The 20,564-nt window shown below is 40.3% G+C and overlaps 1 protein-coding gene and 1 non-coding gene across 2 annotated transcripts in view; both read right to left on the bottom strand.

Annotated features, from left to right (window-relative positions):
- The window catches only part of LOC100754366 (protein NDRG3), a 62,413-nt gene that overhangs the window by 22,953 nt on the left and 18,896 nt on the right, over positions 1 to 20,564 (bottom strand). Inside the window, exons 3-4 of the mRNA XM_027421292.2 lie at positions 9,865 to 9,900; positions 383 to 488 (exon numbers count right to left, since the gene is read on the bottom strand). Of these exons, the coding sequence (XP_027277093.1) occupies positions 383 to 488; positions 9,865 to 9,900 (142 nt within the window). The remainder of the gene's footprint in view (positions 1 to 382; positions 489 to 9,864; positions 9,901 to 20,564) is intronic.
- Positions 16,758 to 16,840, bottom strand: LOC113832318. Its single transcript, XR_003486637.1, has one exon.

Below are 20,564 nucleotides of genomic sequence, written 5' to 3'. Positions count from 1 at the left end.
ACCTGTGGTACACATGCAGTAAAAGCACTCATACACATAAAATAATTTTAAAAAATGGCACACCACCCAAAAAAAATAAAAATAAAAGGAAGAAGGCTGGGCAGTGGTGGTATATGCCTTTAGCCTTTATTTAATGCCAGCACGAGACAGGCGATCTTTTGAGTTCAAGGCCAACCTGTTCTACAAAGAGAGTTCCAGGACAGCTAGAGCTGTTACACAGAGAAACCCTGCCTTGAAAAACCAATAGATAGATAGACAGACAGACAGATAGCTAGCTAGCTGATAGGCAAACAAACAAATAAATAAAGGAATACTATTGTTCCCTTAATATATAAAGATTACACATGATGATAAAAAGTGAAGGTGTAAATCAAATACATACGGTTGAGCCCAATGTCATGATATGTCAGGATTACTGGTCTGTTTCCTTTTGGTAAGCCTCTTATAGTGACGTGGACCACACCATGGGGTGTTTCAATGTCATGTTCCTGCAATAAGACAACACAAAATCTCAGAAAGGCTTAATGGACCAAAGGCCCACCAGAAAGAGACAGTGCTGCACACACTATTTGAACTTTCTAATTCTACTAATCAAAGAGATAATAAATAATTATACAGAAAAAGATACCTTTTGCCCTCAAAGCTCAGTTTTAGGAGTCCAGGAAATCAAGAATTTGTTGCTAAATTTGTAATTTGGTATGGGAAGGAGATCAACAAGTTGGATAAAGACCAAGGAAATATTCAGGGAAAGAACTGTTACAGAAACAGAATATGTGAAACTGTTCCTGGGTAAAAAACAGAGGCTTCAAAGATCTTGAACACATGTCCAATTGCAGATAATTCTGGTAGACACCAAAAAGTATGTTGGCCTAGAATCCCTCTCCTTTCTTGGATGTGTCTTGCATTATCTGTCACAGGAGTGACTCTTGCCTGTTATGTTCATAGAATAAATTTGTAGAATGAAACCTTTGGGCCATGACTTCCTAGAGGTAGGAAAGCATTTGGTAATGTTGTGTCAGCATCTTTCCCTAGGAATTTGTGTTTGGGACTGAGACCCCACATCTGTGACTTGGTGCTTCTCCTGAAACATGAGTAACCTTGGACGCTTCTGGTTGGCCTGCCATTACTCAAACTCCTGGTCCTCACTGAGTGCTCTTAAGACATCCTGAACTGCTCCTGGTTTAAGGTGTGCTGGGCAGTTTGTCAGATATATCCCACTAGACATGAACCAAAGCAAAACTAAGAAGCAGTCAGAACTGAGTCAAGCCAGAAAGGTTTGCTGGGAACGCCTGCAGCACGAGAATGATGGCGGGAAGGCAGAGGCAGAATGAGGTTATTCTCGTCCTCTCCTCGCCAGCTTCTACAGTTCTAAAACACATATATGCACTTTGTCTCATGAACTTCTGCTGAAGCTGCCATCTGTCTCAGAAAGTTTCACATGGATAAGAAAGAATTAATTGTGCCAATGGGAATCACAACAAATGCAATGGGCTTCCAGTATAATTTTCTATTTAATAGTGAACCTTATTACAACTTTGGTTTCTGTCACATGGAAAAGACAATTTTTGCCTAATAGGATATCAGTAAAATACCAGGCTCCAGGCCAGAACAGAGAGGAACCTTTACTGATTCATGGTATGTAGGCTTCACTGTTTGACACTCCTGGTTATTGATTTTGCCTATAAAAGCTCACTGCATTGCTTACATAAAGGAAGGAAGAAATGAAGATTAGACTTGGGTATTGTTAACTGGTTATGATACAAGACATAGGGTTTGGATAGAAAGACTATAAAGATATAAATCCTTGTTATTGCATGGGAATTTATGTAGACATGCCAGATTTACTGAAGGGATTTACACATGTATGTGCTTGCACTCACATACTTGCTGGAGTGTACACAAATGCAGGTATGCACACACACATCAAGTTAATTTATGAAAAATCTGCTTAGTGAACCCTTATTATATGCTGTATTCTTATCTGAGCTCTGAGGCTAATAGAACAAACCAGAGAGGTACTTCTGCCTTAGAAAGGGTTTCAACCAATGAAACCAAAACCCAATCAACCCATAATAACAGCTTATGATAAACACAGCCCTGTCCTAGAAAATTAAGAAAGCAATCAGGAAAGTGTAAAATGCATGCCATGAAATGCTATTCGACACACACAAGAATGTAGAAAAGTAAGAGCTCACACATCCTCTTGGCAGACATGTATCTGGAACAGCTGCTCTGGAGAAGAGTTTGGTAATTTCTAGTTGCATTGAGAATGGCCTACCTACACCATCTGTGCCTCAGAGGTGTGCTTGCATTCGAGTGTGTGTGCCTATGTGTTTTTTTTTTTTTTTAAAGATATCTCATTTTATGTCCATGGTCACAATCCTCCTTTCAGGTATAGCTAAAGAAATTCTCAAACATGGTTATATATACAAAATCATCAATCAGGTTTATTAAAAAAGTTCCCTTATACAATAATAGGTAAGTTACTAAATCAATTATGATTTATATATGTAATGAAATGAAAATGAGTAAATCAGCAGTATAAGCATTAACACCAAGAAATTCTTAAAATACACTGCCCAGTAAGAGCAGGATAGAGAAGACTATGTATGCAATAAATCATTCATACACATTCCACAGAACACCACAAATTGTGTGTTTATGATATTTAACAAACACAGTATGGGAAGAGAGGCGAAGTATGCCAGTCTTAGGGCTTTGTTTCCTTGAGGAAGGAAATGGATTCTGAAAATGAACTCAAGGGGACCAGTGTCTCAGCTCCATGTTCTGTTTATTGAGAAAAAATACAGAAGGGAAAAAGAATAGAGGGAGAGAGGAATAAGTCCTCTTATTTGTTAGACATCACAGTTTAAGAAATGTCCCCCAAATTTGTCACTATGATCATCTAGTAGGAGAATCTTCCTTCTGCCTCACCCAAACCTTTAATAAAATCTTGCTGAAACAGTCCACTTGGGCCTCAAATAAGTCACTGAATGAGACCCCAAAAACCACTCAATTATAATGTGACCTTATTGAAGGTGTCTCCCAATCCCTAGCCAGCAGTCAGCAGTAGTATATGTATGAGGGGATGGACATGATAAAAATGGAGCTGTAAATGATGGAGTTTAAAAACAAAGAACACTTTAAAGTAGGAAGGGGCGTGGGACAACATAACGAGTTGTCATCACTGACAATGTGCATGAATTCAGAGTCAAAATTGGACCCTTAACAAAATCTCAACCTTTCAAGGGAAAGCTTAATCCCTACCCATAACATGCCTTCAAATCATGTAATAACCAAAGCATCGAAGGGCAAAGAGTCTTCACTCTTATTTGTTGCCCTATTTTGATCTGTTGCTTTGTGTTGTCATTGTCTCGGAGTTCCTCTTCCTTCTGGAAGGGTGTGAATGTAAATGGTCTGAGAGCAAAGAAGGCACTAACCTCCATGGGGATTTGTGTATATCTCTCCCTGGTAAATTAGGGGAAGAGGTGCAGAGACCCCCGGCCTGAAGGGTCAGGCCACTTCAGGATGTGAGCTGCTACTGCCTTTCTGCTGTAGTCAAACCTCATCTGTCTCATTGGCTCTTTCTCAAGTGACTTCCACATCACTGTTCTAGAATGTGACCCACAATGGTAGCCAGTGATCAAAGGGCGGAGCTCAGGGTGGCTTCACACAGGCTCTGGAGTCTGTTTGAGGTTGTATACTTTATGAACATGCTACACTCCAGGCTTATGAAACAACCCAAGCTCTATCCTGACTGACTTGCCCTATTGACCTTAATGATTCAACTTAATCATAACCTGTTAACAATTTGAGCTAGGGTGGTACCAGTATTGAATAACCACTAGCTCTGGTCTCTTTCTCATGTCCTCTCCCTTTAGCTAAATGTGCTGCCACAGTTCTACTTGTCCTTTATTTCAGTTAAATTATGATTACTGCATGCCTGTCACTACTTCTTCCCTACTAAACATGTTTGTTAGCATAAAATATTGTTTCCAAAAAGCAGGTGTGGTGTGTATGGAACTCAGGTCCTTGCTAGGCAACTATACTCTCTCTCAGCTACACTCCAAGTCCCAACACACAGGGCTTTTGGATATAATGCCCCATTCACTACCTTACTCCTGCACAGAGGGATAATGTTCACTTGTGTAATCTCACTACGAAATACTTGCCAATCTACTTAGCTTCTGTTCTATCACATTTCCCTGTTTAAAGTTCTATGACACATTTCCCGACTCTGGCCTTAACTTTCTCCCCTCTTGCCTCTCACATCTTTCACTCTAGTTCACACACCAGGCATCTAGAATTTGCTTTGCAGCCACCTACAACTTCCAGCCTTCCCACACGTCACGTTTCTCATCTGAAAATCTCTTTTGCAATGTGTCAACTTAAAAAATCTCTTCCTCCTTCAGGACCAGCTCCAATATCTTCTTTCCATAACCTCAGCTGACAATGAGGAGAAAGGGCAAATAAACAACCCCACACAAAACTCTCTCTAAACACATTGTGTTTCAAGAGTGTGCAAGACACCCATATGTGACCATTTCTCTACCAATGAGAATCCTGCCCTATACTTTATCATGTTCCAATAAAAATATTTTCTTAGCACTGTTGCTCTGGGCTGTAAGGTTTGAAAAAGCTACCTATCATATTTGTGATGTCCTTATGACCTGTTGTAGGAATAAACTCGCCACTTACAGAGCATATAGGCAGGTGGTGATCTGTGATTTTTGTTTGTATTTGATTTTAGCTTTTTCTGTAAGCTCCCCCTACCTTACCCCTGACTTGCCACCAACTTAATTCTTACTTGTTAACTTGTAATTGGCCAAGTGACCTCATCTGCAGAAGTTTTAAAGCCATTTGAACACCTTTGAAGAAGTGGTCACATACACTGATCTGCACTGTAGTAATAATATCTGGTCCTCAAATGGGTCCGCTACAGAGCAACTGCAAGTAAACAGGCAACATGAAATTATTCAATCTTGGCCAAGCCTGGACTATCCTATACCATTCATTATCAGTTTCTTCTATGGAAATAATATATCCTGCCAGACAAGAGCTTCTTAGTATCCACTAATATGTACTAAGTGCTGGGATTAAAGGTATGTATCACCAACAACTAGCTGGCTGAATTTCCTTAAGTTGCTATTATTACGAAAAAAGTCTTATTTACATTACAGCAACATAAAGAGAAGCCACAGCATGTGCTTAAGCTCTTGCTCCAAATTTCTAAGTAGTCACATGGGAGAGAAGAATCAAGAAGCACCAAGTAGACAAGGGACAGTGAGGGGGCTTGTCACTGTCATTACACAGTGGGTGCTTTTTCTCCCTTCTCATCAGTTCTAACCACGTCTGGTCTAGAATCACCCCTTCCTTCACTGTTCTACATCTACATTATAAACTCCTTTGCCTCAGAGGACCGGATAGCAATGATGCCACTTGTGGCAAGAATCAAGAGAAACAGTACACATTTCATTAATTTTCCCTGTTGAAAGTATGAGCTACAGTTGATCAATAAAGAAAACGGAGGAGAAAATCACTGTTTAGATATAAGTTGTGAACTTGGTTAATGATCCTGAGGTGATTTCCTGAGGTTTTCATCACAGAGTCTTCAAAGATTTTTGTCAGGCAAAACCAAGACCCAAAGGAAACCCTGGTTTTGACTCAGTTTACCTTATGACACAGCTTTTCTAGTGAAAAATATCATAGGACTGTCTCTGCATTTAATGACTATGCTGGTCTGACACTTGTTCTGCTCTCTTTCTTAACAATGTCCATTGATATTGATAAAGCTGTCCTGGTTAGTTTTTTGATCAACCTGACATTAGAGTTACCTGAGAATGGGAACCTCAGTGAAGAAAATGGCTCCATCAGATTGCCTATAGACAAGTCTGTAGGGCATTTTCTTGATTAGTGATTGATATGGAAGGGCTCTGCCACTATGGCTCTTGCCTCTTCTGGGTAGATGATCATGAGTTGTAAAAGAAAGCAGGTTGAGGAAGCCATGGGCAACAAGCTGTGCTCTTACATGGCCTCTGCTTCAGTTTCTGCCTCCAGGTTCCTATCTTGACTTTCTACCTTGGTTTCTCCTGATGATGGACTATAAGATATAAAATGAAATAAACCTTTTCCTCCCCAAGTTGCTCATGGTCATGGCCTTTATCACAGTAATAGAAAACAAATTAAGACAGAAGACTCAGGCAAGCTGAACCATCTTTGACTTCTCACATCACAGTTTCTATGCTTTAGATTTTTGTCTTCATGTATGCTGCAGACTGATGATTGAACCTAGGGTCTTATACATGCTAGGCAAGCAATCTACTACTAAGCTATATCCCTACTCAGTTTTTCTTTATAACACAGAGACTCCATATATCCAAAATTAGTGACAAACATGTGATCTTAACAAACACCTGCCATCATTCTATTTCTATCAGATCTCAACTAAAGTTATATTTGACAATGCCAGAAGATAGTAAAGCTTCACTTGATGTATCAGGACTTTTTGGTAGGCTATTTTTATATTCAAGATGAATTACTTTTGGCAGAACAAGAAAAAAAAACAATCAAAACCACTGTATTTCTGTCTACATTGGTGAAAATAAGGTTTAAACTTTCTTATCATTCAGATACATTTTAAAAGAAAGTATGTCATATGAAGGTTCCAAAGACAGGCAACCCATAACACAATAGTATAGGACTTCATAATAAAAAGCAAAGCAGGAACATAGTTTTTTGTTGTTGATTTTCAGGGCTGAGGATTGAAGCCAGGGCTTCACACAAGCCAGGCAAGAGCTCAACCACTGAGTTATAGTTGCAGTTCCAATTTAAAATAATTATAACAATAATAGTAGTAGTTATTATTATTGATGTTGTTGTTCTGGGGATGAGAGCATTTACAGAGTACTTGTGGAGACTCAAGAACAACATTAAGGAGTCAATTCTCTCCTTTCAGATTGCTGAGGCAGGGTTTCTCTTGATGTTTTTGCCATACTGTATAGTCTAAGCTAGATAGACTGTGAGCTTCTAGGAGATTCTCCTGTCTCTGCCTCCTGTCTCCATGTAGGAGTGATAGGATTATAGATACATACCATTGCATCTGGGCTTTCTTTCTAAATTTTTTATCATTTACATATTTATAATCTATGTGTAAATAAATTTATATTTATACATTTATGGGGTGGGGGCAGGCATGCCATGACATGTACATGCAAGTTAGAAGACAGGTTGTGAGAGTTTGGTCTCTCCTGCTATCCTGTGAGTTCTGGGAACTGAACTCAGGCTCTCAGCCTTGGCAGTAAGCATCTTTATCTGCTAAGCCATCTTTCTGGCTGCTTATGGCTTTTTTTTTTTTTTTTAAGGGTTTTAGAGATTGAACTCTAGTTATCAGGCAGTAGGTGCCTTTATCCACTGAACCATCTCACTGGTCCATTGCCAGAGTGTTATTATATATGTCTTGTATACATGTATATAATTATATATGTCTTGTATACATGTATATATGCACACCACAGAACATATTTGAAGGTCAGAGGACAGCTTTGTGGTGTTGGTCTCTCCCTGTACCTTATGCAGGTTCCAGGGATTGAACTCGGGTCATCAGGCTTATGTCATAAGTGGCTTTACACACTGGGTCATTTTACTGGCACCTGCTAGACTATTTTTAAGCCTTAATATTTGTGGTGGTTTGAAAGAAAATGGTCCCCAAAGGGAGTGGCACTATTAGGAGATGTGGCCTTATTGGAGAAAGTGTATCAATGTTGAAGTGGGCCTTGAGGACTCATATATGTTCAAGCTACTTCCAGTGAGACAGGCCACTTCCTGTTGCCTGCAAGTCAAGATGTAGGACACTCGGCTACTTCTCCAGCACCATGTCTGCCTGTATGCCACAATGTTGCACCATGATGATAATGGACTAAACCTTTGAAAATATAAGCCACCCCAATTAAATATTCTTTCTTTAAGAGTTGCCCTGGTCATGGTGTCTCTTCACAGCAATAGATACCCTAACTAAGACAATATTAAACTTAATTTCACTTAAATCTATACTTATACTTACATATGAAAACAACTTATACTTGCCTATAATAAGGCTCTAGGCTCTAGGTTCTATCCCTAGCTCTGGGGCAAAAGGATACAAGATTCTCTCTCTCTCTCTCTCTCTCTCTCTCTCTCTCTCTCTCTCTCTCTCACACACACACACACACACACAAAGTAGAAGAAATAGATGGTTTAATTTTACTGACTTTTTAGTATCTCATGAAGGCAAGTACTTCCACACTTTCATATAGGAGTGCACACATACTATTTCTGAAGTGCATTATACTGAGTCCCCTGTCACTCTATCTCAATGATATCCTTCTAGGTAAATTATATCAAAAGCAATCAACTCCAACTGATTCAACCAGAACCCAAGCCGTAACTAAAGTCAGATTAAATTAAAAACAACCAAACTCAATCTTGACTGACCCTATTGTCATGAAGTATCAAAAGTTCTAAGGACTTTCTGAATCTGAGTAAAAATGACTCCCATGCACACTAGGCTGATTCTATCATACACACAAAGAACAAGCTGGAACTAGGATTCAAGGACATTGCTGCCAGCCTGCCCATGCACAGCAAGCCTCATCTAACCTGCCCAATAACCTCAGCTTTAAGGACAAGTTGACTCCTTAAAACATGCTAGTTCTGGACTTATCTGGGGAAAAATAAGCAATGGATTCAGGAGGAGCCAGTTTTTCAGTCCCAATCACTCTACGCCCTTACCCGGAAAATAGGAACAAGAAAAACCATCTTTATAATATTGCTTTTTTTTTTTAAATATACATTTCAAAGATCTCATCTGTCTAAAAAATACTCTATCTTAGGGAACTAAAAATTATGATAGAACCAGTTTGCCAATGTAAAGCTATTTTTTAAAAAATTTCTCTATAAAAGGATTGAATAGATTGGTTTTTTCCTCTTGATGCTAATGCTATAAAGACTGTACTTAACATAACGTACATATTGGAAATAACTCTTTGCTGATGGATATACAGGATGGCTGAATTCTGGCAACAAGGAGTACAGTTTGATGTGCCATCCTTTCCTGCCACTACCCTTTGAGTTGACTTCATGTTGTTGCAATGGCACAAATCCCAGAGTAAGAGAGTCAGGCTGTGTGGGCTTATAAGGTTCCCTATATATCCATGTGTATTCCTTTCTTAGATGTCTTTCTGGGCTAGTTAACAGATAAAGTGGGTAGAAAATGGCTGGCTCATTTTACTGGTTTTCAAATTGGCAATAGTAGATTATGAAGAATAGTACCATGTAGGAAGGATAATAGTGAGTCAGGATAAATTTTGCATTTCCAAACATAAAGCCAAGAAAAAATTTTTCTACTAAGATATCACTTCTCCAAACTGCCCATCATCTATTTTATCTGCAGTCTGGTGACAACCTTCCATTTAACACTGATGACAAATGAGGAAAGGAGATCTCAGTCACAAAGAGACAACTCAACCAAGTAACCTATAGTCATTAGACATGGTCCTAGAAGGCTCTTTTTGAATATGATAGCAAATTATTTTAAATAAACTTGATCCAATGACTAAAAGAACACTAGAGAGTTATGATTACTCTAATGAGCACACTTCTAGTTAGCTGTGGTGGCTCATGCCTGTAAACCCAGAACTTGGGAAGCTGAAGCAGGAGGCATTGTCATGAGTTCAAGGACAACCTCGGCTACAGCCCCTGCTTCACCAAAACAAAACAAAATACAAACAACAACAATACAAGATCTACTTCTCTAAGACTACTGGCATAGGGAGGGAGGCACTGTAGGGACCCTGTACAGAGCCTCTTTGGTACTTGTACAGTCCTTACCTGGCAGTCAAAGTCCTGGAAGTTTCGTGTGCCATTCTGTCAATGGAAGGCAGAAAACACAGTCAGTTTCCCCAAACGTGCAGTAAATTTAGCTCACAGTGAAAGCAGTGAACATGCAGACTCCTGCTTCTCACAAACTAAAATGATTCTCATTGAATGTCTTTGGAGAGAGGGTGGGTGTTTGATATGCAACTGTAGGCTATATTTTCAGAGGTGAGATTAACATGAAGAGAAAGCCTAGTTATCCAGCAAATCCTGTCATATCATGCCACAGTCTAAAGCTCATCTTCAATACACATGGGAAGTACCTGGAAGGAAAGACATTGGAAGCCACACTGACAGTAATGAAGAATAGAAAAAAGGTTCCAAGATCTAGAATTAAAGAAACAACTGGGATGAAGACAAAGCCAAGAAATGAAGATTTCATATCTAACTTTTGTTAGATTTCTTCTTTAAGAAAAGCAATTGTTGGGGAGATAGCTCACCAGTTAAGAGAGCACACTGTGCCAGGCAGGACTTTAAATCCCAGCACTCAGGAGGCAGGGGCAGGTGGATCTCTGAGTTCAAGACAAACCTGGTCTACAGAGTGAGTTCCAGGACAGCCAAGGCTGTTCCACAGAGAAACCCTGTCTCAAAAAAATCAAAGGAATATATATTTCTCTTGCACAGGTCTTAAGTTCAGTTCTGGCACTCATGTGGGGCAGCTCACAACTACCTAAAACTCCAATTCAAGGGAATCCAAAACCTCTGATCTCTGCAGCCACCCCCACACTTGTGCACATATCCATACATACATGCATATAAATAAAAATAATAAGTCTTAATTAAAAAGAAAAGCAATGTTGGGGTTGGAGAGATGCTTCAGCAGTTAAGATCACCTGCTTTCATGCAGTGTATCCAGGTTAGATGGCTCACAACCACCTGTAAACATAGTTCCAAGAGATTCAATGCCTTCTTCTGGCCTCTGTGAGCATTGCACATATACAGAAAAGCTCACACATACAGACATAAATAAAAAACAAACAAACAATGAAATTTTCCTAAAAAGCAATGTTATTGAAGGAAAGAAAAATGAAACAGAGTTCTTAATAGACTGGCATGTTAATTATATCCTACGAAATTGCTGATAAGAAAAAAGAGGGGAAAAAAATCACTGAATCATTTAAAAAGTAAAACATATCCAAAAGCTCCAAATGAAATTCATCAAGTTTCTAAAAGGGGATTATATGACAGTAATGCTTGAGGGAATCAATGGGATGCTTCAGAGGCACGTTTACAGTGTTTAAGCTGTTAAGTTGAAATTCATGTATTCATTTCCTCAATGGCTTCCAGAAGGTGTGGAACTGCAAATAAGAAAGAGCTGGATATCCAGCTGCTCAAGAAGCCCATCTTAGAAACAGTTCTTCGCTGAGCCAGAGGTGTAGCTCAGCACTAAACACTAGCCTTAGTTTGTTCAAGGCCCTGGGTTTGATTCCCAACATTAAAAAAAAGAAAAAAATACTATTCTTCCTGATCCCACCACTTACCCAGCTGGCAAGACAGAACAGAGATTGAGGCAGAGCCTATGGGTACACACACCAAAAGAAACAAATGATCCTGCCCAGCTGGGGTAATCTGGATCTGTACTATCCAGTATCGTAACCATAAGTTACATGAACAATTCAAGTTGTACATGTATATATGTAACTTTTTTGCATTGGTTTTGAAGGGACCAGCTTCCCTTTTGGCAGCCATAACAGCTGAACATGTGCTTCTATGACCTTGTCTTAGACACTAGAAAGTCAGATGCCTGTCTCGTGACAAGGAACCAATCAGAAGTTAGCTGGTGGTGCTATGCTTTACGACCCTGGGTGTGCTTTACGGACAAGCGCACAGCAATGACGCACAAAGCATAGCAACCACTCTGGGAGGGCCTATGGGCCATAACAACCAGTTGGCCAATCAACACAGGGCAAGCCCTCCAAGCCTGGAGGCACACCAATAGTGAGCCTGTGCGTACTCCTAGACATTCCCCTTATGCTGCCCTATAAGATCTCTAGGGAGGCCCTAGGAGCTGTCTTTTGCGAGCCATCCGCCATGGCGGATGGGTTAGCTTGTTAAATTACAATAAAGCCTCGTGCAGTTTGCAGCAAGCTCTCGAATCCGCCTGGTGATTGGGGTGACCGTGAATGTGGCCTGGGACCCCGGATACCTGAGTTTTCCAGGGGTCTAACAGTTTTAATTTTGTTTTGTGAGACATGTTCTCACTATGTAGCCTACACTTGCCTTGAACTCACAATCCTCTTACCTCCTGAGTGCTGAGATTATAGGTGTATGGAATACACCTTGCTATTGGGCTTTAAATTATTTATTTATTTTTTAAGGAACATCAGTTTCTTGGGGCTGGAGAGATGGCTCAGAGATTTAGAGCACTGACTGCTCTTACAGTGGACCTGAGTTCAATTCCCAGCAGCCACATGGTGGTTCACAACCATCTGCAATGAGATCTGGTGCCCTCTTCTGGCCTGCAGGCATACATTCAGGCAGAATACTGTATGAGTTATAAATAAATAAATATTAAAAAATAAAAAAAATCAAGCCGAGTGTTGGTGGCTCACGCCTTTAATCCCAGCACTTGGGAGGCAGAGGCAGGTGGATCTCTGTGAGTTCGAGGCCAGCCTGGTCTACAGAGAGAGTTCCAGAACAGTGTCCAAAACAATACAGAGAAACCTGTTGGGGACCAAAATCTTTCTGCTATGGAATATTTTGAGATCCAGCCTTTGATTTCACTAAACAGGAACAGGGGAAAGCTCCGGCCCACTATTGCATTGTTAATGCCAGTAGGGCTACTATTGTTTACCATGGCCTCAGGGTAATATGCCTCCTTATTTGCATCTGTATGTGCCTAAGCATCTGAATAGGCCCTCACCTGGGCAGAGGTGCTAGAGGTGTGTGAATAACTTGTGAGGACAGAAGGGTAGGAGTTAGGGGTGAGTGACCAGAGGAGAGAGGAGAACAAAGGGAGATGGTTCCCTCAGGTCGAGAGAGGATGGTTAAGAAACACCAGAAAAGATGGCTAATAAAGAAATGACTCTGGTTCTACAACATGGAACTGAGAGCTCTCTGAAGATGATAAGATGCCTGTGTTTGGTCTTTATTGCCGTTGGGTTGCTAGGAGCTTCCAGGTCCACACACCCCCACTCAAGTAGAACCTCATGGTTGTCGTGGGTTAGAGATGAGGCATGCCGGGCCACGACAGAAACCCTGTCTCAAAAAACCAATAAATAAATAAATAAGTTTCTCAGCTGCATTAGCCATATCTAGTACCCACGTTACTGGTAAACATACACACACACAACACTTCCACTACTGCAGAAAAGCCTATATAATGCTGTCTGATAATCTTTGAAGGAGTAAGGTTTTAGATAAACAGCCTTGGGTTTTCTAAGACATACACAGCAAAGTCACAACAGATCAACAACCTTTGGGAAACTGCAGATGCCACAAACATTAAACAGATAAGGCTAGTTTGAGTACCATTCCTGACTCAAAACTGAATAAATAATTGTAAAGTCTGATACAGTTACCACATGGAAAGACAGCTATGATAACCATGCAGATGAGATAGGATAGCACACTCCAAGGAAGGCTGCTACAAGCAAAAAGACATCCCAGTGTTGTATGTCTCCTACTAGTCACACAAGATATAGATAAGAACTTCAGAGAAGCCATCGCATCTAATTCCCAGTAAGAATATGAAAGGCTAAAGACTAAAGTAGATGGTTTCAGTAAGATATCAGCCACCAGCGGGTGAGTTCTTTAATTTGTACAGTAAGCAAGAAATTTTTAGAAAATTAAGCCAGGCCCTTGCCTATAGTCCTATCCCTTAGAGAGTGAGGCAGAATTGCTCAGAGTTCAAGGCCAGTTTGGGCTACAATGTGAAATCCAACTGAGCCTGTCTAGATTATGAGGCCTTGTCTAAAAAAACAAAACAAAGATCAGAAGGAAAATACCAAATATTAACCACCACCTATCTCTGCATGGAGATTATGAGTGATTGTAATTTCCTTAATGCTTTTCTACTATAAGCATCTGTCTCCCTTTTGTACTTTACCAAACAAAAAGGATTTATACAAAAAAGCACAGGTTTAAAGATGGGTTATTTTAGGGCTTCAGTCTTAGTGTTCCTGGAGGTTCCTTTAGGGATTATTTAGAAAGATTAAAGAAAAATCACTCTAATCTGACAGGGATTTTTGGGAGCAGCTGTCACTGGGTATATGACTTCAACTTCCTTGTGATCATGTGATAGCAACCACAAGGTGTTTTGTGAGACACAAGCCTCTGAGACGAGTACAAGAGAAATGCCAAAAGCAGAAACAGGCAATTTCTTCCAGAAATGCCAGCTATCTTGTTTGGTGAGGGGTTAGCAGAAATCTTAATGGAATATACAACTAGACTCCCAGGAAAAACAAAGGCGCTAATAATAAATTTTTCACTTATTTGTTTATTTGTGTGTGTGTGTGTGTGTGTGTGTGTGAGAGAGAGAGAGAGAGAGAGAGAGAGAGAGAAAGCAAGAGACAGAGAGAGATGCAAGGTCATCTTTGTGCAGTGCTCTGAACTCAAGTGGCTCAGTATAAAGGTGTTTGCATGACATATCAAAGCCCCATTCTAATTTCAGCACTACAAAAAAAATTAAACAACAAGCAAAAAAGAAAAACATAATTCAAAGCAAGAAATTCCCCCAACTGAGCAAGAAAAAGGCAACTTTTTCTAGAACTGGTCAAAGAAGAATATGTAAAACAAATAAATAAATAAAAAAAACTTGGAAGGGAGGAACAGTAATCACTAGAGAGAAGAGGGATGCATTCTCCCAATAACATGTCACACCAAGAAATGTAAAAAGTGGGGCTGGAGAGCTGACTCAGAGGTTGAGAGTACTGGTGGCTGTTCCAGAGGTCCTGAGTGTGGCTCCCAGCTTCCACAACCATCTGTAAACTAGTTCCTGGAAATCTGACACCCTTTTCTGACCATTGCAGGTACCAGGCATGCTATGATACACATATACACATATATGCAGGCAAAACAAGTATAAGAAGTTCTTAGAGGCAGAAGACAATGACCACAATGTAAAGAAAGATGAGCTAATAAGACCTTGAAAGCAACACCCAAAAGCGACCCAGGGGATCCACCTATTCTGTGAGCTTGCAGCAGGGAGGGGGACCTATGTCTGACTCACCATCTGTTCTTGGTCCCGACACTCAGCAAGTGCAAAACTGTTGTCTTGAAGAGGTTATGAAATCTCAAAAAGACACAGGATTTAAGGCAGGCATGAATACCAAAGAGGGAAGGAACTAAAGTAGGGATAATAAGTTGTTTGTTACAACAATATAAGTTTTAGAAATAAATTGATCTCAAATACAAAAGGACCGAAAAGTGACTGCCAAGTGTGGTGGCACACCTGTAATCCAACCTTATATGAGTCACTGAGGCAGGACAATTACAAATTTCAGGCCAGTCTAAGCAACTTAGCAAGATTCTTTCTCTGGTCTACAGAGCGAGTTCCAGGAAAGCTTCCAAAGCTACAAAGAAACCCTGTCTCGGAAAAAAAAAAATCTTTCTCAAGATAAAATTATCTAAAGGGGAGCATGGCTGGAGATGTCGTATGGCCATGTGATACCAAAAGCTCTAAGTGCCATCCTTAGGGGTAAAAAATAAAACAACAAAGAACCTTCCAAGCCGGGCATTGGTGGCGTGCGCCTTTAATCCCAGCACTTGGTAGGCAGAGGCAGGTGGATCTCTGTGAATTCGAAGCCAGCCTGGTCTACAAAGTGAGTTCTGGAACAGCCTCCAAAGCAATACAGAGAAATCCTGTCTCAGGAAAAAAAATAATAACCTTCCAGAGAGAAGAAAAACCATGGCATCTCTCTTAGAAAAAAAATCCTTCCTAACAGAATGATAATGGGAACATGAACAAGTAGACAGGTTCAGATTAGTTTAAAAAAAAATACCCCATTGTCTTAATTGAGTAAGACAATTAACATAAGTTAATAATAAGTTTCAAAGCTTTGAGATAGAATCTTGCTATATAGCTTAAGCTGACCTAAAATTTATGATTCTTCTACTTCAGCCTCCTCAGAAAACTATTTTCTGAGGAGAAATATGTTCAAGCTGATAATCCAAGATAAGAATGAAAATTCTAGGCCTGGAGAGATGGCTCAGAGGTTAAGAGCATTGGCTGCTCTTCCAGAGGTCCTGAGTTCAATTCTCAGCAACCACATATTGGCTCACAAACATCTATAATGAGATCTGTTCTCCTTTTCTGGCCTGCAGGCAGAACACTGTATACATAACAAATCAATAAATTTAAAAAATTGTTTAAAAAAAAGGAATGATAATTCTAGATGTATTTTAAGCATCTATATCAATCATTATTTCCAAAAATAATACTTCCTAAATAATCCGCAGAGTGAAGATGCTATAAGACTGTCATCTGCTGAAAAAATACAATTTCAACTTTGAACTGACACTTACATACCCACTATTAGGCTAGTGTTATAGGTCACAGATTCCTGTAGTAACAATTCCTTGGGTACCCTGATAGGCTGTGACTATGGTTTGGGCTCTTCTCACAATCTCCTGTTTCTTGACAATGGCTGACAGTCACCCAGATTGTTGTGATGACATTAATACTTGCTTGGGAACCTACTCCCTACCCCAGTCTCATTTAGGTCATTTCTGACAACAGTTGTGACAATTACCTCAGCACACTAAGATATACCCACCCTCTAGTTCATAACAGAAATAGCACCTCAGAATAGTTTCTGATGAAAATGTCAACAAATGTGATTTTAACTGCAGACTTTGGGTGGGGCAGTGCTAGAGACTGAACTCAGGGCCTCACACATACAGATGTGTGATCTGTCTTTTTTTCAGAACACACTCCATCTCTTGGTTCCCAGAAACTCAGACTACACAGTGATCAAGTTCTTACTGGCCAGGGCCAACAGTTACAGTAGCAGGGGCATCCCTAAACCCTCCTCTAATTAACTCTATGCTATCTCTTATCATTTCCCTGAGCCAGATTCTATGCCCTCATTTTTCCTGGAATTTTTTCTAATCTCAGTTTCTAAGAAAGCAACACCACCCACAATGAGGCTTGATCATAGTAAGTAAATATTGTAGGCTCATCTGGGAATGCTGGGGAACTCAGGCACTGCCTGACCTATTACACTCACTACACCTTCTTTTCCAGCCTCTGCTGAGCCATCTTTGCAACTCCTGGGAGCAACATATTTGTAAGCACCAGAACAGAAACAGAACAGTTTGTATCAAGGCTCCTTTTTAAAAGGTCGTGTGTGGGGCTGGAGAGATGGCTCAGAGGTTAAGAGCATTGGCTGCTCTTCCAGATGTCCTGAGTTCAATTCCCAGCAACCACATGGTGGCTCACACCATCCGTTACGAGATCTGGTGCCCTCTTCTTGTGTGCAGATATATATGGAAGCAGAATGTTGTATACATAATAAATAAATAAAATCTTAAAAAAAAAAAGGTCGTGTGTGGAGTGGGGCATGGGGTGGAAGGAGATTAGATGGCTTGGCCTTAACATGTTGTATAAGCCTGAGTTTGATCCCTAAAACCCATGTAAAGGTAGGAGAGAACCAACCGCCCTTTGTCCTCTGACTTCCAAATGCAGGCACATGTCACGCCTCCTCCAATAATACGCATACATACAATAATAAAATAACATTTAAGAAATTTAATAAAGGTGTCCAGAGGGTCTGGCCTGCTTGGTGGGTTAGGTCAACTCTCCTGCTTAGTTGGGTACGGTGGCTGAAAAACTGACAAGCAGCAGCAGCAGATAGCAGGAAGAACACCAGACTTCCAGATCAAGGTCCAAGTTAAAAGTTAAGGGCTCTAGACTGGGCTCTAATACTTTAATAGACATTGGCTTTGGACAAGGTATGTGCCTCATCTGTAAAACAGGTGATTATTTAGCAAGAGGCTAGGAAAATAATATAATACTTGTTTTTATGAGATAGGATCTCTCTACATAGCCCTGGCTGTCCTAGAACTCAGTATGTAGGCCAGGCTCGTCTTGAACTCACAGAGATCCACCTGCCTCTGCCTCCCAAGTCCTGGGATTAAAGATGTGTGTCACCATGTCTGGCTGGAGAATACAGTATTTGTAAAAAATACTCTGAAAATGGATAAACATTTTTTTTGAGACATGGTTGTAGACAGAAGTAATAGAAATGAGTTAATAATTAAGAGAGAGCTAGCCAATAAGAAGCCTGAGCCCTGGGCCAAATAGTTTATAATTAATATAAGCCTCTTTGTGTTTATTTGTGACTAAACAGCTGTGGGACCAGGCAGAACAGAAACTTCCGTCTACACAGGATCTTACATAGCCCTGGCTAGCCTGGACTTCAATATGTAACTCCATCTAATCTTGAACTCTTGTCAACCTTCTTGACTCTGTCTCCCAAGTGCTAGGATTTCAGAGGTATGCTACTATGCCAGGCTTTTCTTTTAAGACATATCTTGCTATGTATTCTAGGACTTGGTATTCTTTTTGTTTGTTTGTTTGTTTGTTTGTTTGGTTTTTTGAGACAGGGTAGCTTTGGAGCCTATCATGGAACTAGCTCTTGTAGACCAGGCTGGCCTCGAAATCACAGAGATCCGCCTGCCTCTGCTTCCTGAGTGCTGGGATTAAAGGTGTGCGCCACCAACGCCCCGAGACTTGGTATTCTCTTATCTCAGCTTTCTAAGCACTGGTATTATCGTCTGTACCACCATGCTTATAATGCTATTTGAGAAAAAAATAAAACCAAAACACTCATATAGCTATACATTCTGTACTGGTGGTTACTACTTTTCATCACTGGAGCCAAAATAAACATGGCAAAGTCACCCACTTCTTGACAATTCTGAGCTACAGACAAAATTACAGGCACAAACTAAAATAAAATGGGAAGAATACCAACAAATGATACCAGTTAACATAACCGCCTCTTAAAATATATGAAAATGCTTCCTTATGGTCACCCAGGACAGACTTCTCTGCAGTAGGGTTGGTCTACATTCCCTTTAGCTCCCTGAAGCCTGAAAGGATTTGGCAATGTCTTAGGCTAAGAGTAAATTATGAAGGGAAAAATGGGTAAAACAATATACATCTCTAGGTTACACGATGACAAGAGTGGGGAGAACATCTCAGAACAGGAATGATTTGGGTTTCAGTCCCAGCTCTACCACTTACTGAATGGGCAAGCTGGCCTGTCAGTCAGATTATTTTTATCTGCTAAGTGAAGATTAATACTACTTCAAAGGGATAATCTGAGTGCTAAGAGGGAATGTATGTAAAGCATTTGGCACATAAAATGTACTTAGTAAATAAATAATGGCTGGATAGCCCATACCCCACAAAAAATGAAGAAAGTGAATAAGAGAGGAAAGAGGGCGAGAGGGAAGGAAGCCAAAAAAGCACCAAAAGTGTCTTAAGTTATCTACCCATTCAAACCCAGGGGCTTTTCTCTTAACGCCAGTCATTATCATCTAGGGACTCTGTACCCCAGAAGATACTTAGCAATATCTGAAGACTTTTTAACTTGTCACCACTAGGAGGGCTAGTGGACACAAGCTAAAGTTGCTGCTAAACATTCTACAATGCACAGCATAGTGTCCCAAAGAATATCTAGTTCAAGCCGGGCATCGGTGGCACACGCCTTTAATCCCAGCACTGGGGAGGCAGAGGCAGGTGGATCTCTGTGAGTTCAAGGCCAGCCTGGTCTACAGAGTGAGTTCCAGGATAGGCTCCAAAGCTACACAGAGAAATCCTGTCTCAAAAAACAAGAAGAAGAAGAAGAAGAAGAAGAAGAAGAAGAAGAAGAAGAAGAAGAAGAAGAAGAAGAAGAAGAAGAAGAAGAAGAAGAAGATGATCTAGTTAAAAAAAACATCAGTGCCAATATGAAGAAATTCTACAAGCATTATTTGGAACTCAATCTATAGAGCTACTTCCTTTCTTAGATTTAGTTTACTCAGCAACATGGAAATACCCTTATCTGTGCTCTCTACCTCACCAAGCTATTTAAGAGCATCAGGTGAAATGGTGGAGATGGATGAGAGGCATTTTCCTCATCATTTTCTTTTACAACACACACAAAAGTACCAACTTACTGAGCTAAGCTAGTAGCTTTCAAATACCAGGAAATCCCTTCGATCAGTGAAGATGGGAAGATATGTGTTAGAATTCTTTGGGAATGACAATGTTCAAAGGGAACTCTTGTCTACTCAGTCTGAACATGGGACTTTCATGAATAGTAAATGGGCCAGAACATGTGTCAGGGAGAGGAAAAAGCAAGACGGAATGTGGGAAATGGATGGGAGCAGAACAATCATATCGAAGACGAATGACAGATGTTGGGGAGAGAGACTTTGCTTGGTGTCAGTCTATTTGGGTCACAATGAAATAACACAGTTAGGAAGGCTTACAACAGCAGAAAGTTAGTTCCTCACAGTTCTGGAAGCTGCAAAGTTTAAGCCTGATGTTGTAGTTCAGTTCAGTTTCTCATGAGGGCTCTTCCTGCTTCACAGATAACTGCCTTCTCACTCTGCCCTCATATGGTAACAGGAAGAGGTCCACCAACCCTTACTTAATTCTCATGGTTAGCAAGAATGAGGGTATGTTATTACTGAGGGTAGCTCATTACTGAAGCTAAACAGTC

Source organism: Cricetulus griseus, chromosome 6 (assembly GCF_003668045.3).
Source record: "Cricetulus griseus strain 17A/GY chromosome 6, alternate assembly CriGri-PICRH-1.0, whole genome shotgun sequence".
Classification (NCBI taxonomy): Eukaryota; Metazoa; Chordata; class Mammalia; order Rodentia; family Cricetidae; genus Cricetulus; species Cricetulus griseus.
This window is presented reverse-complemented; position numbering and strand designations above follow the sequence as displayed.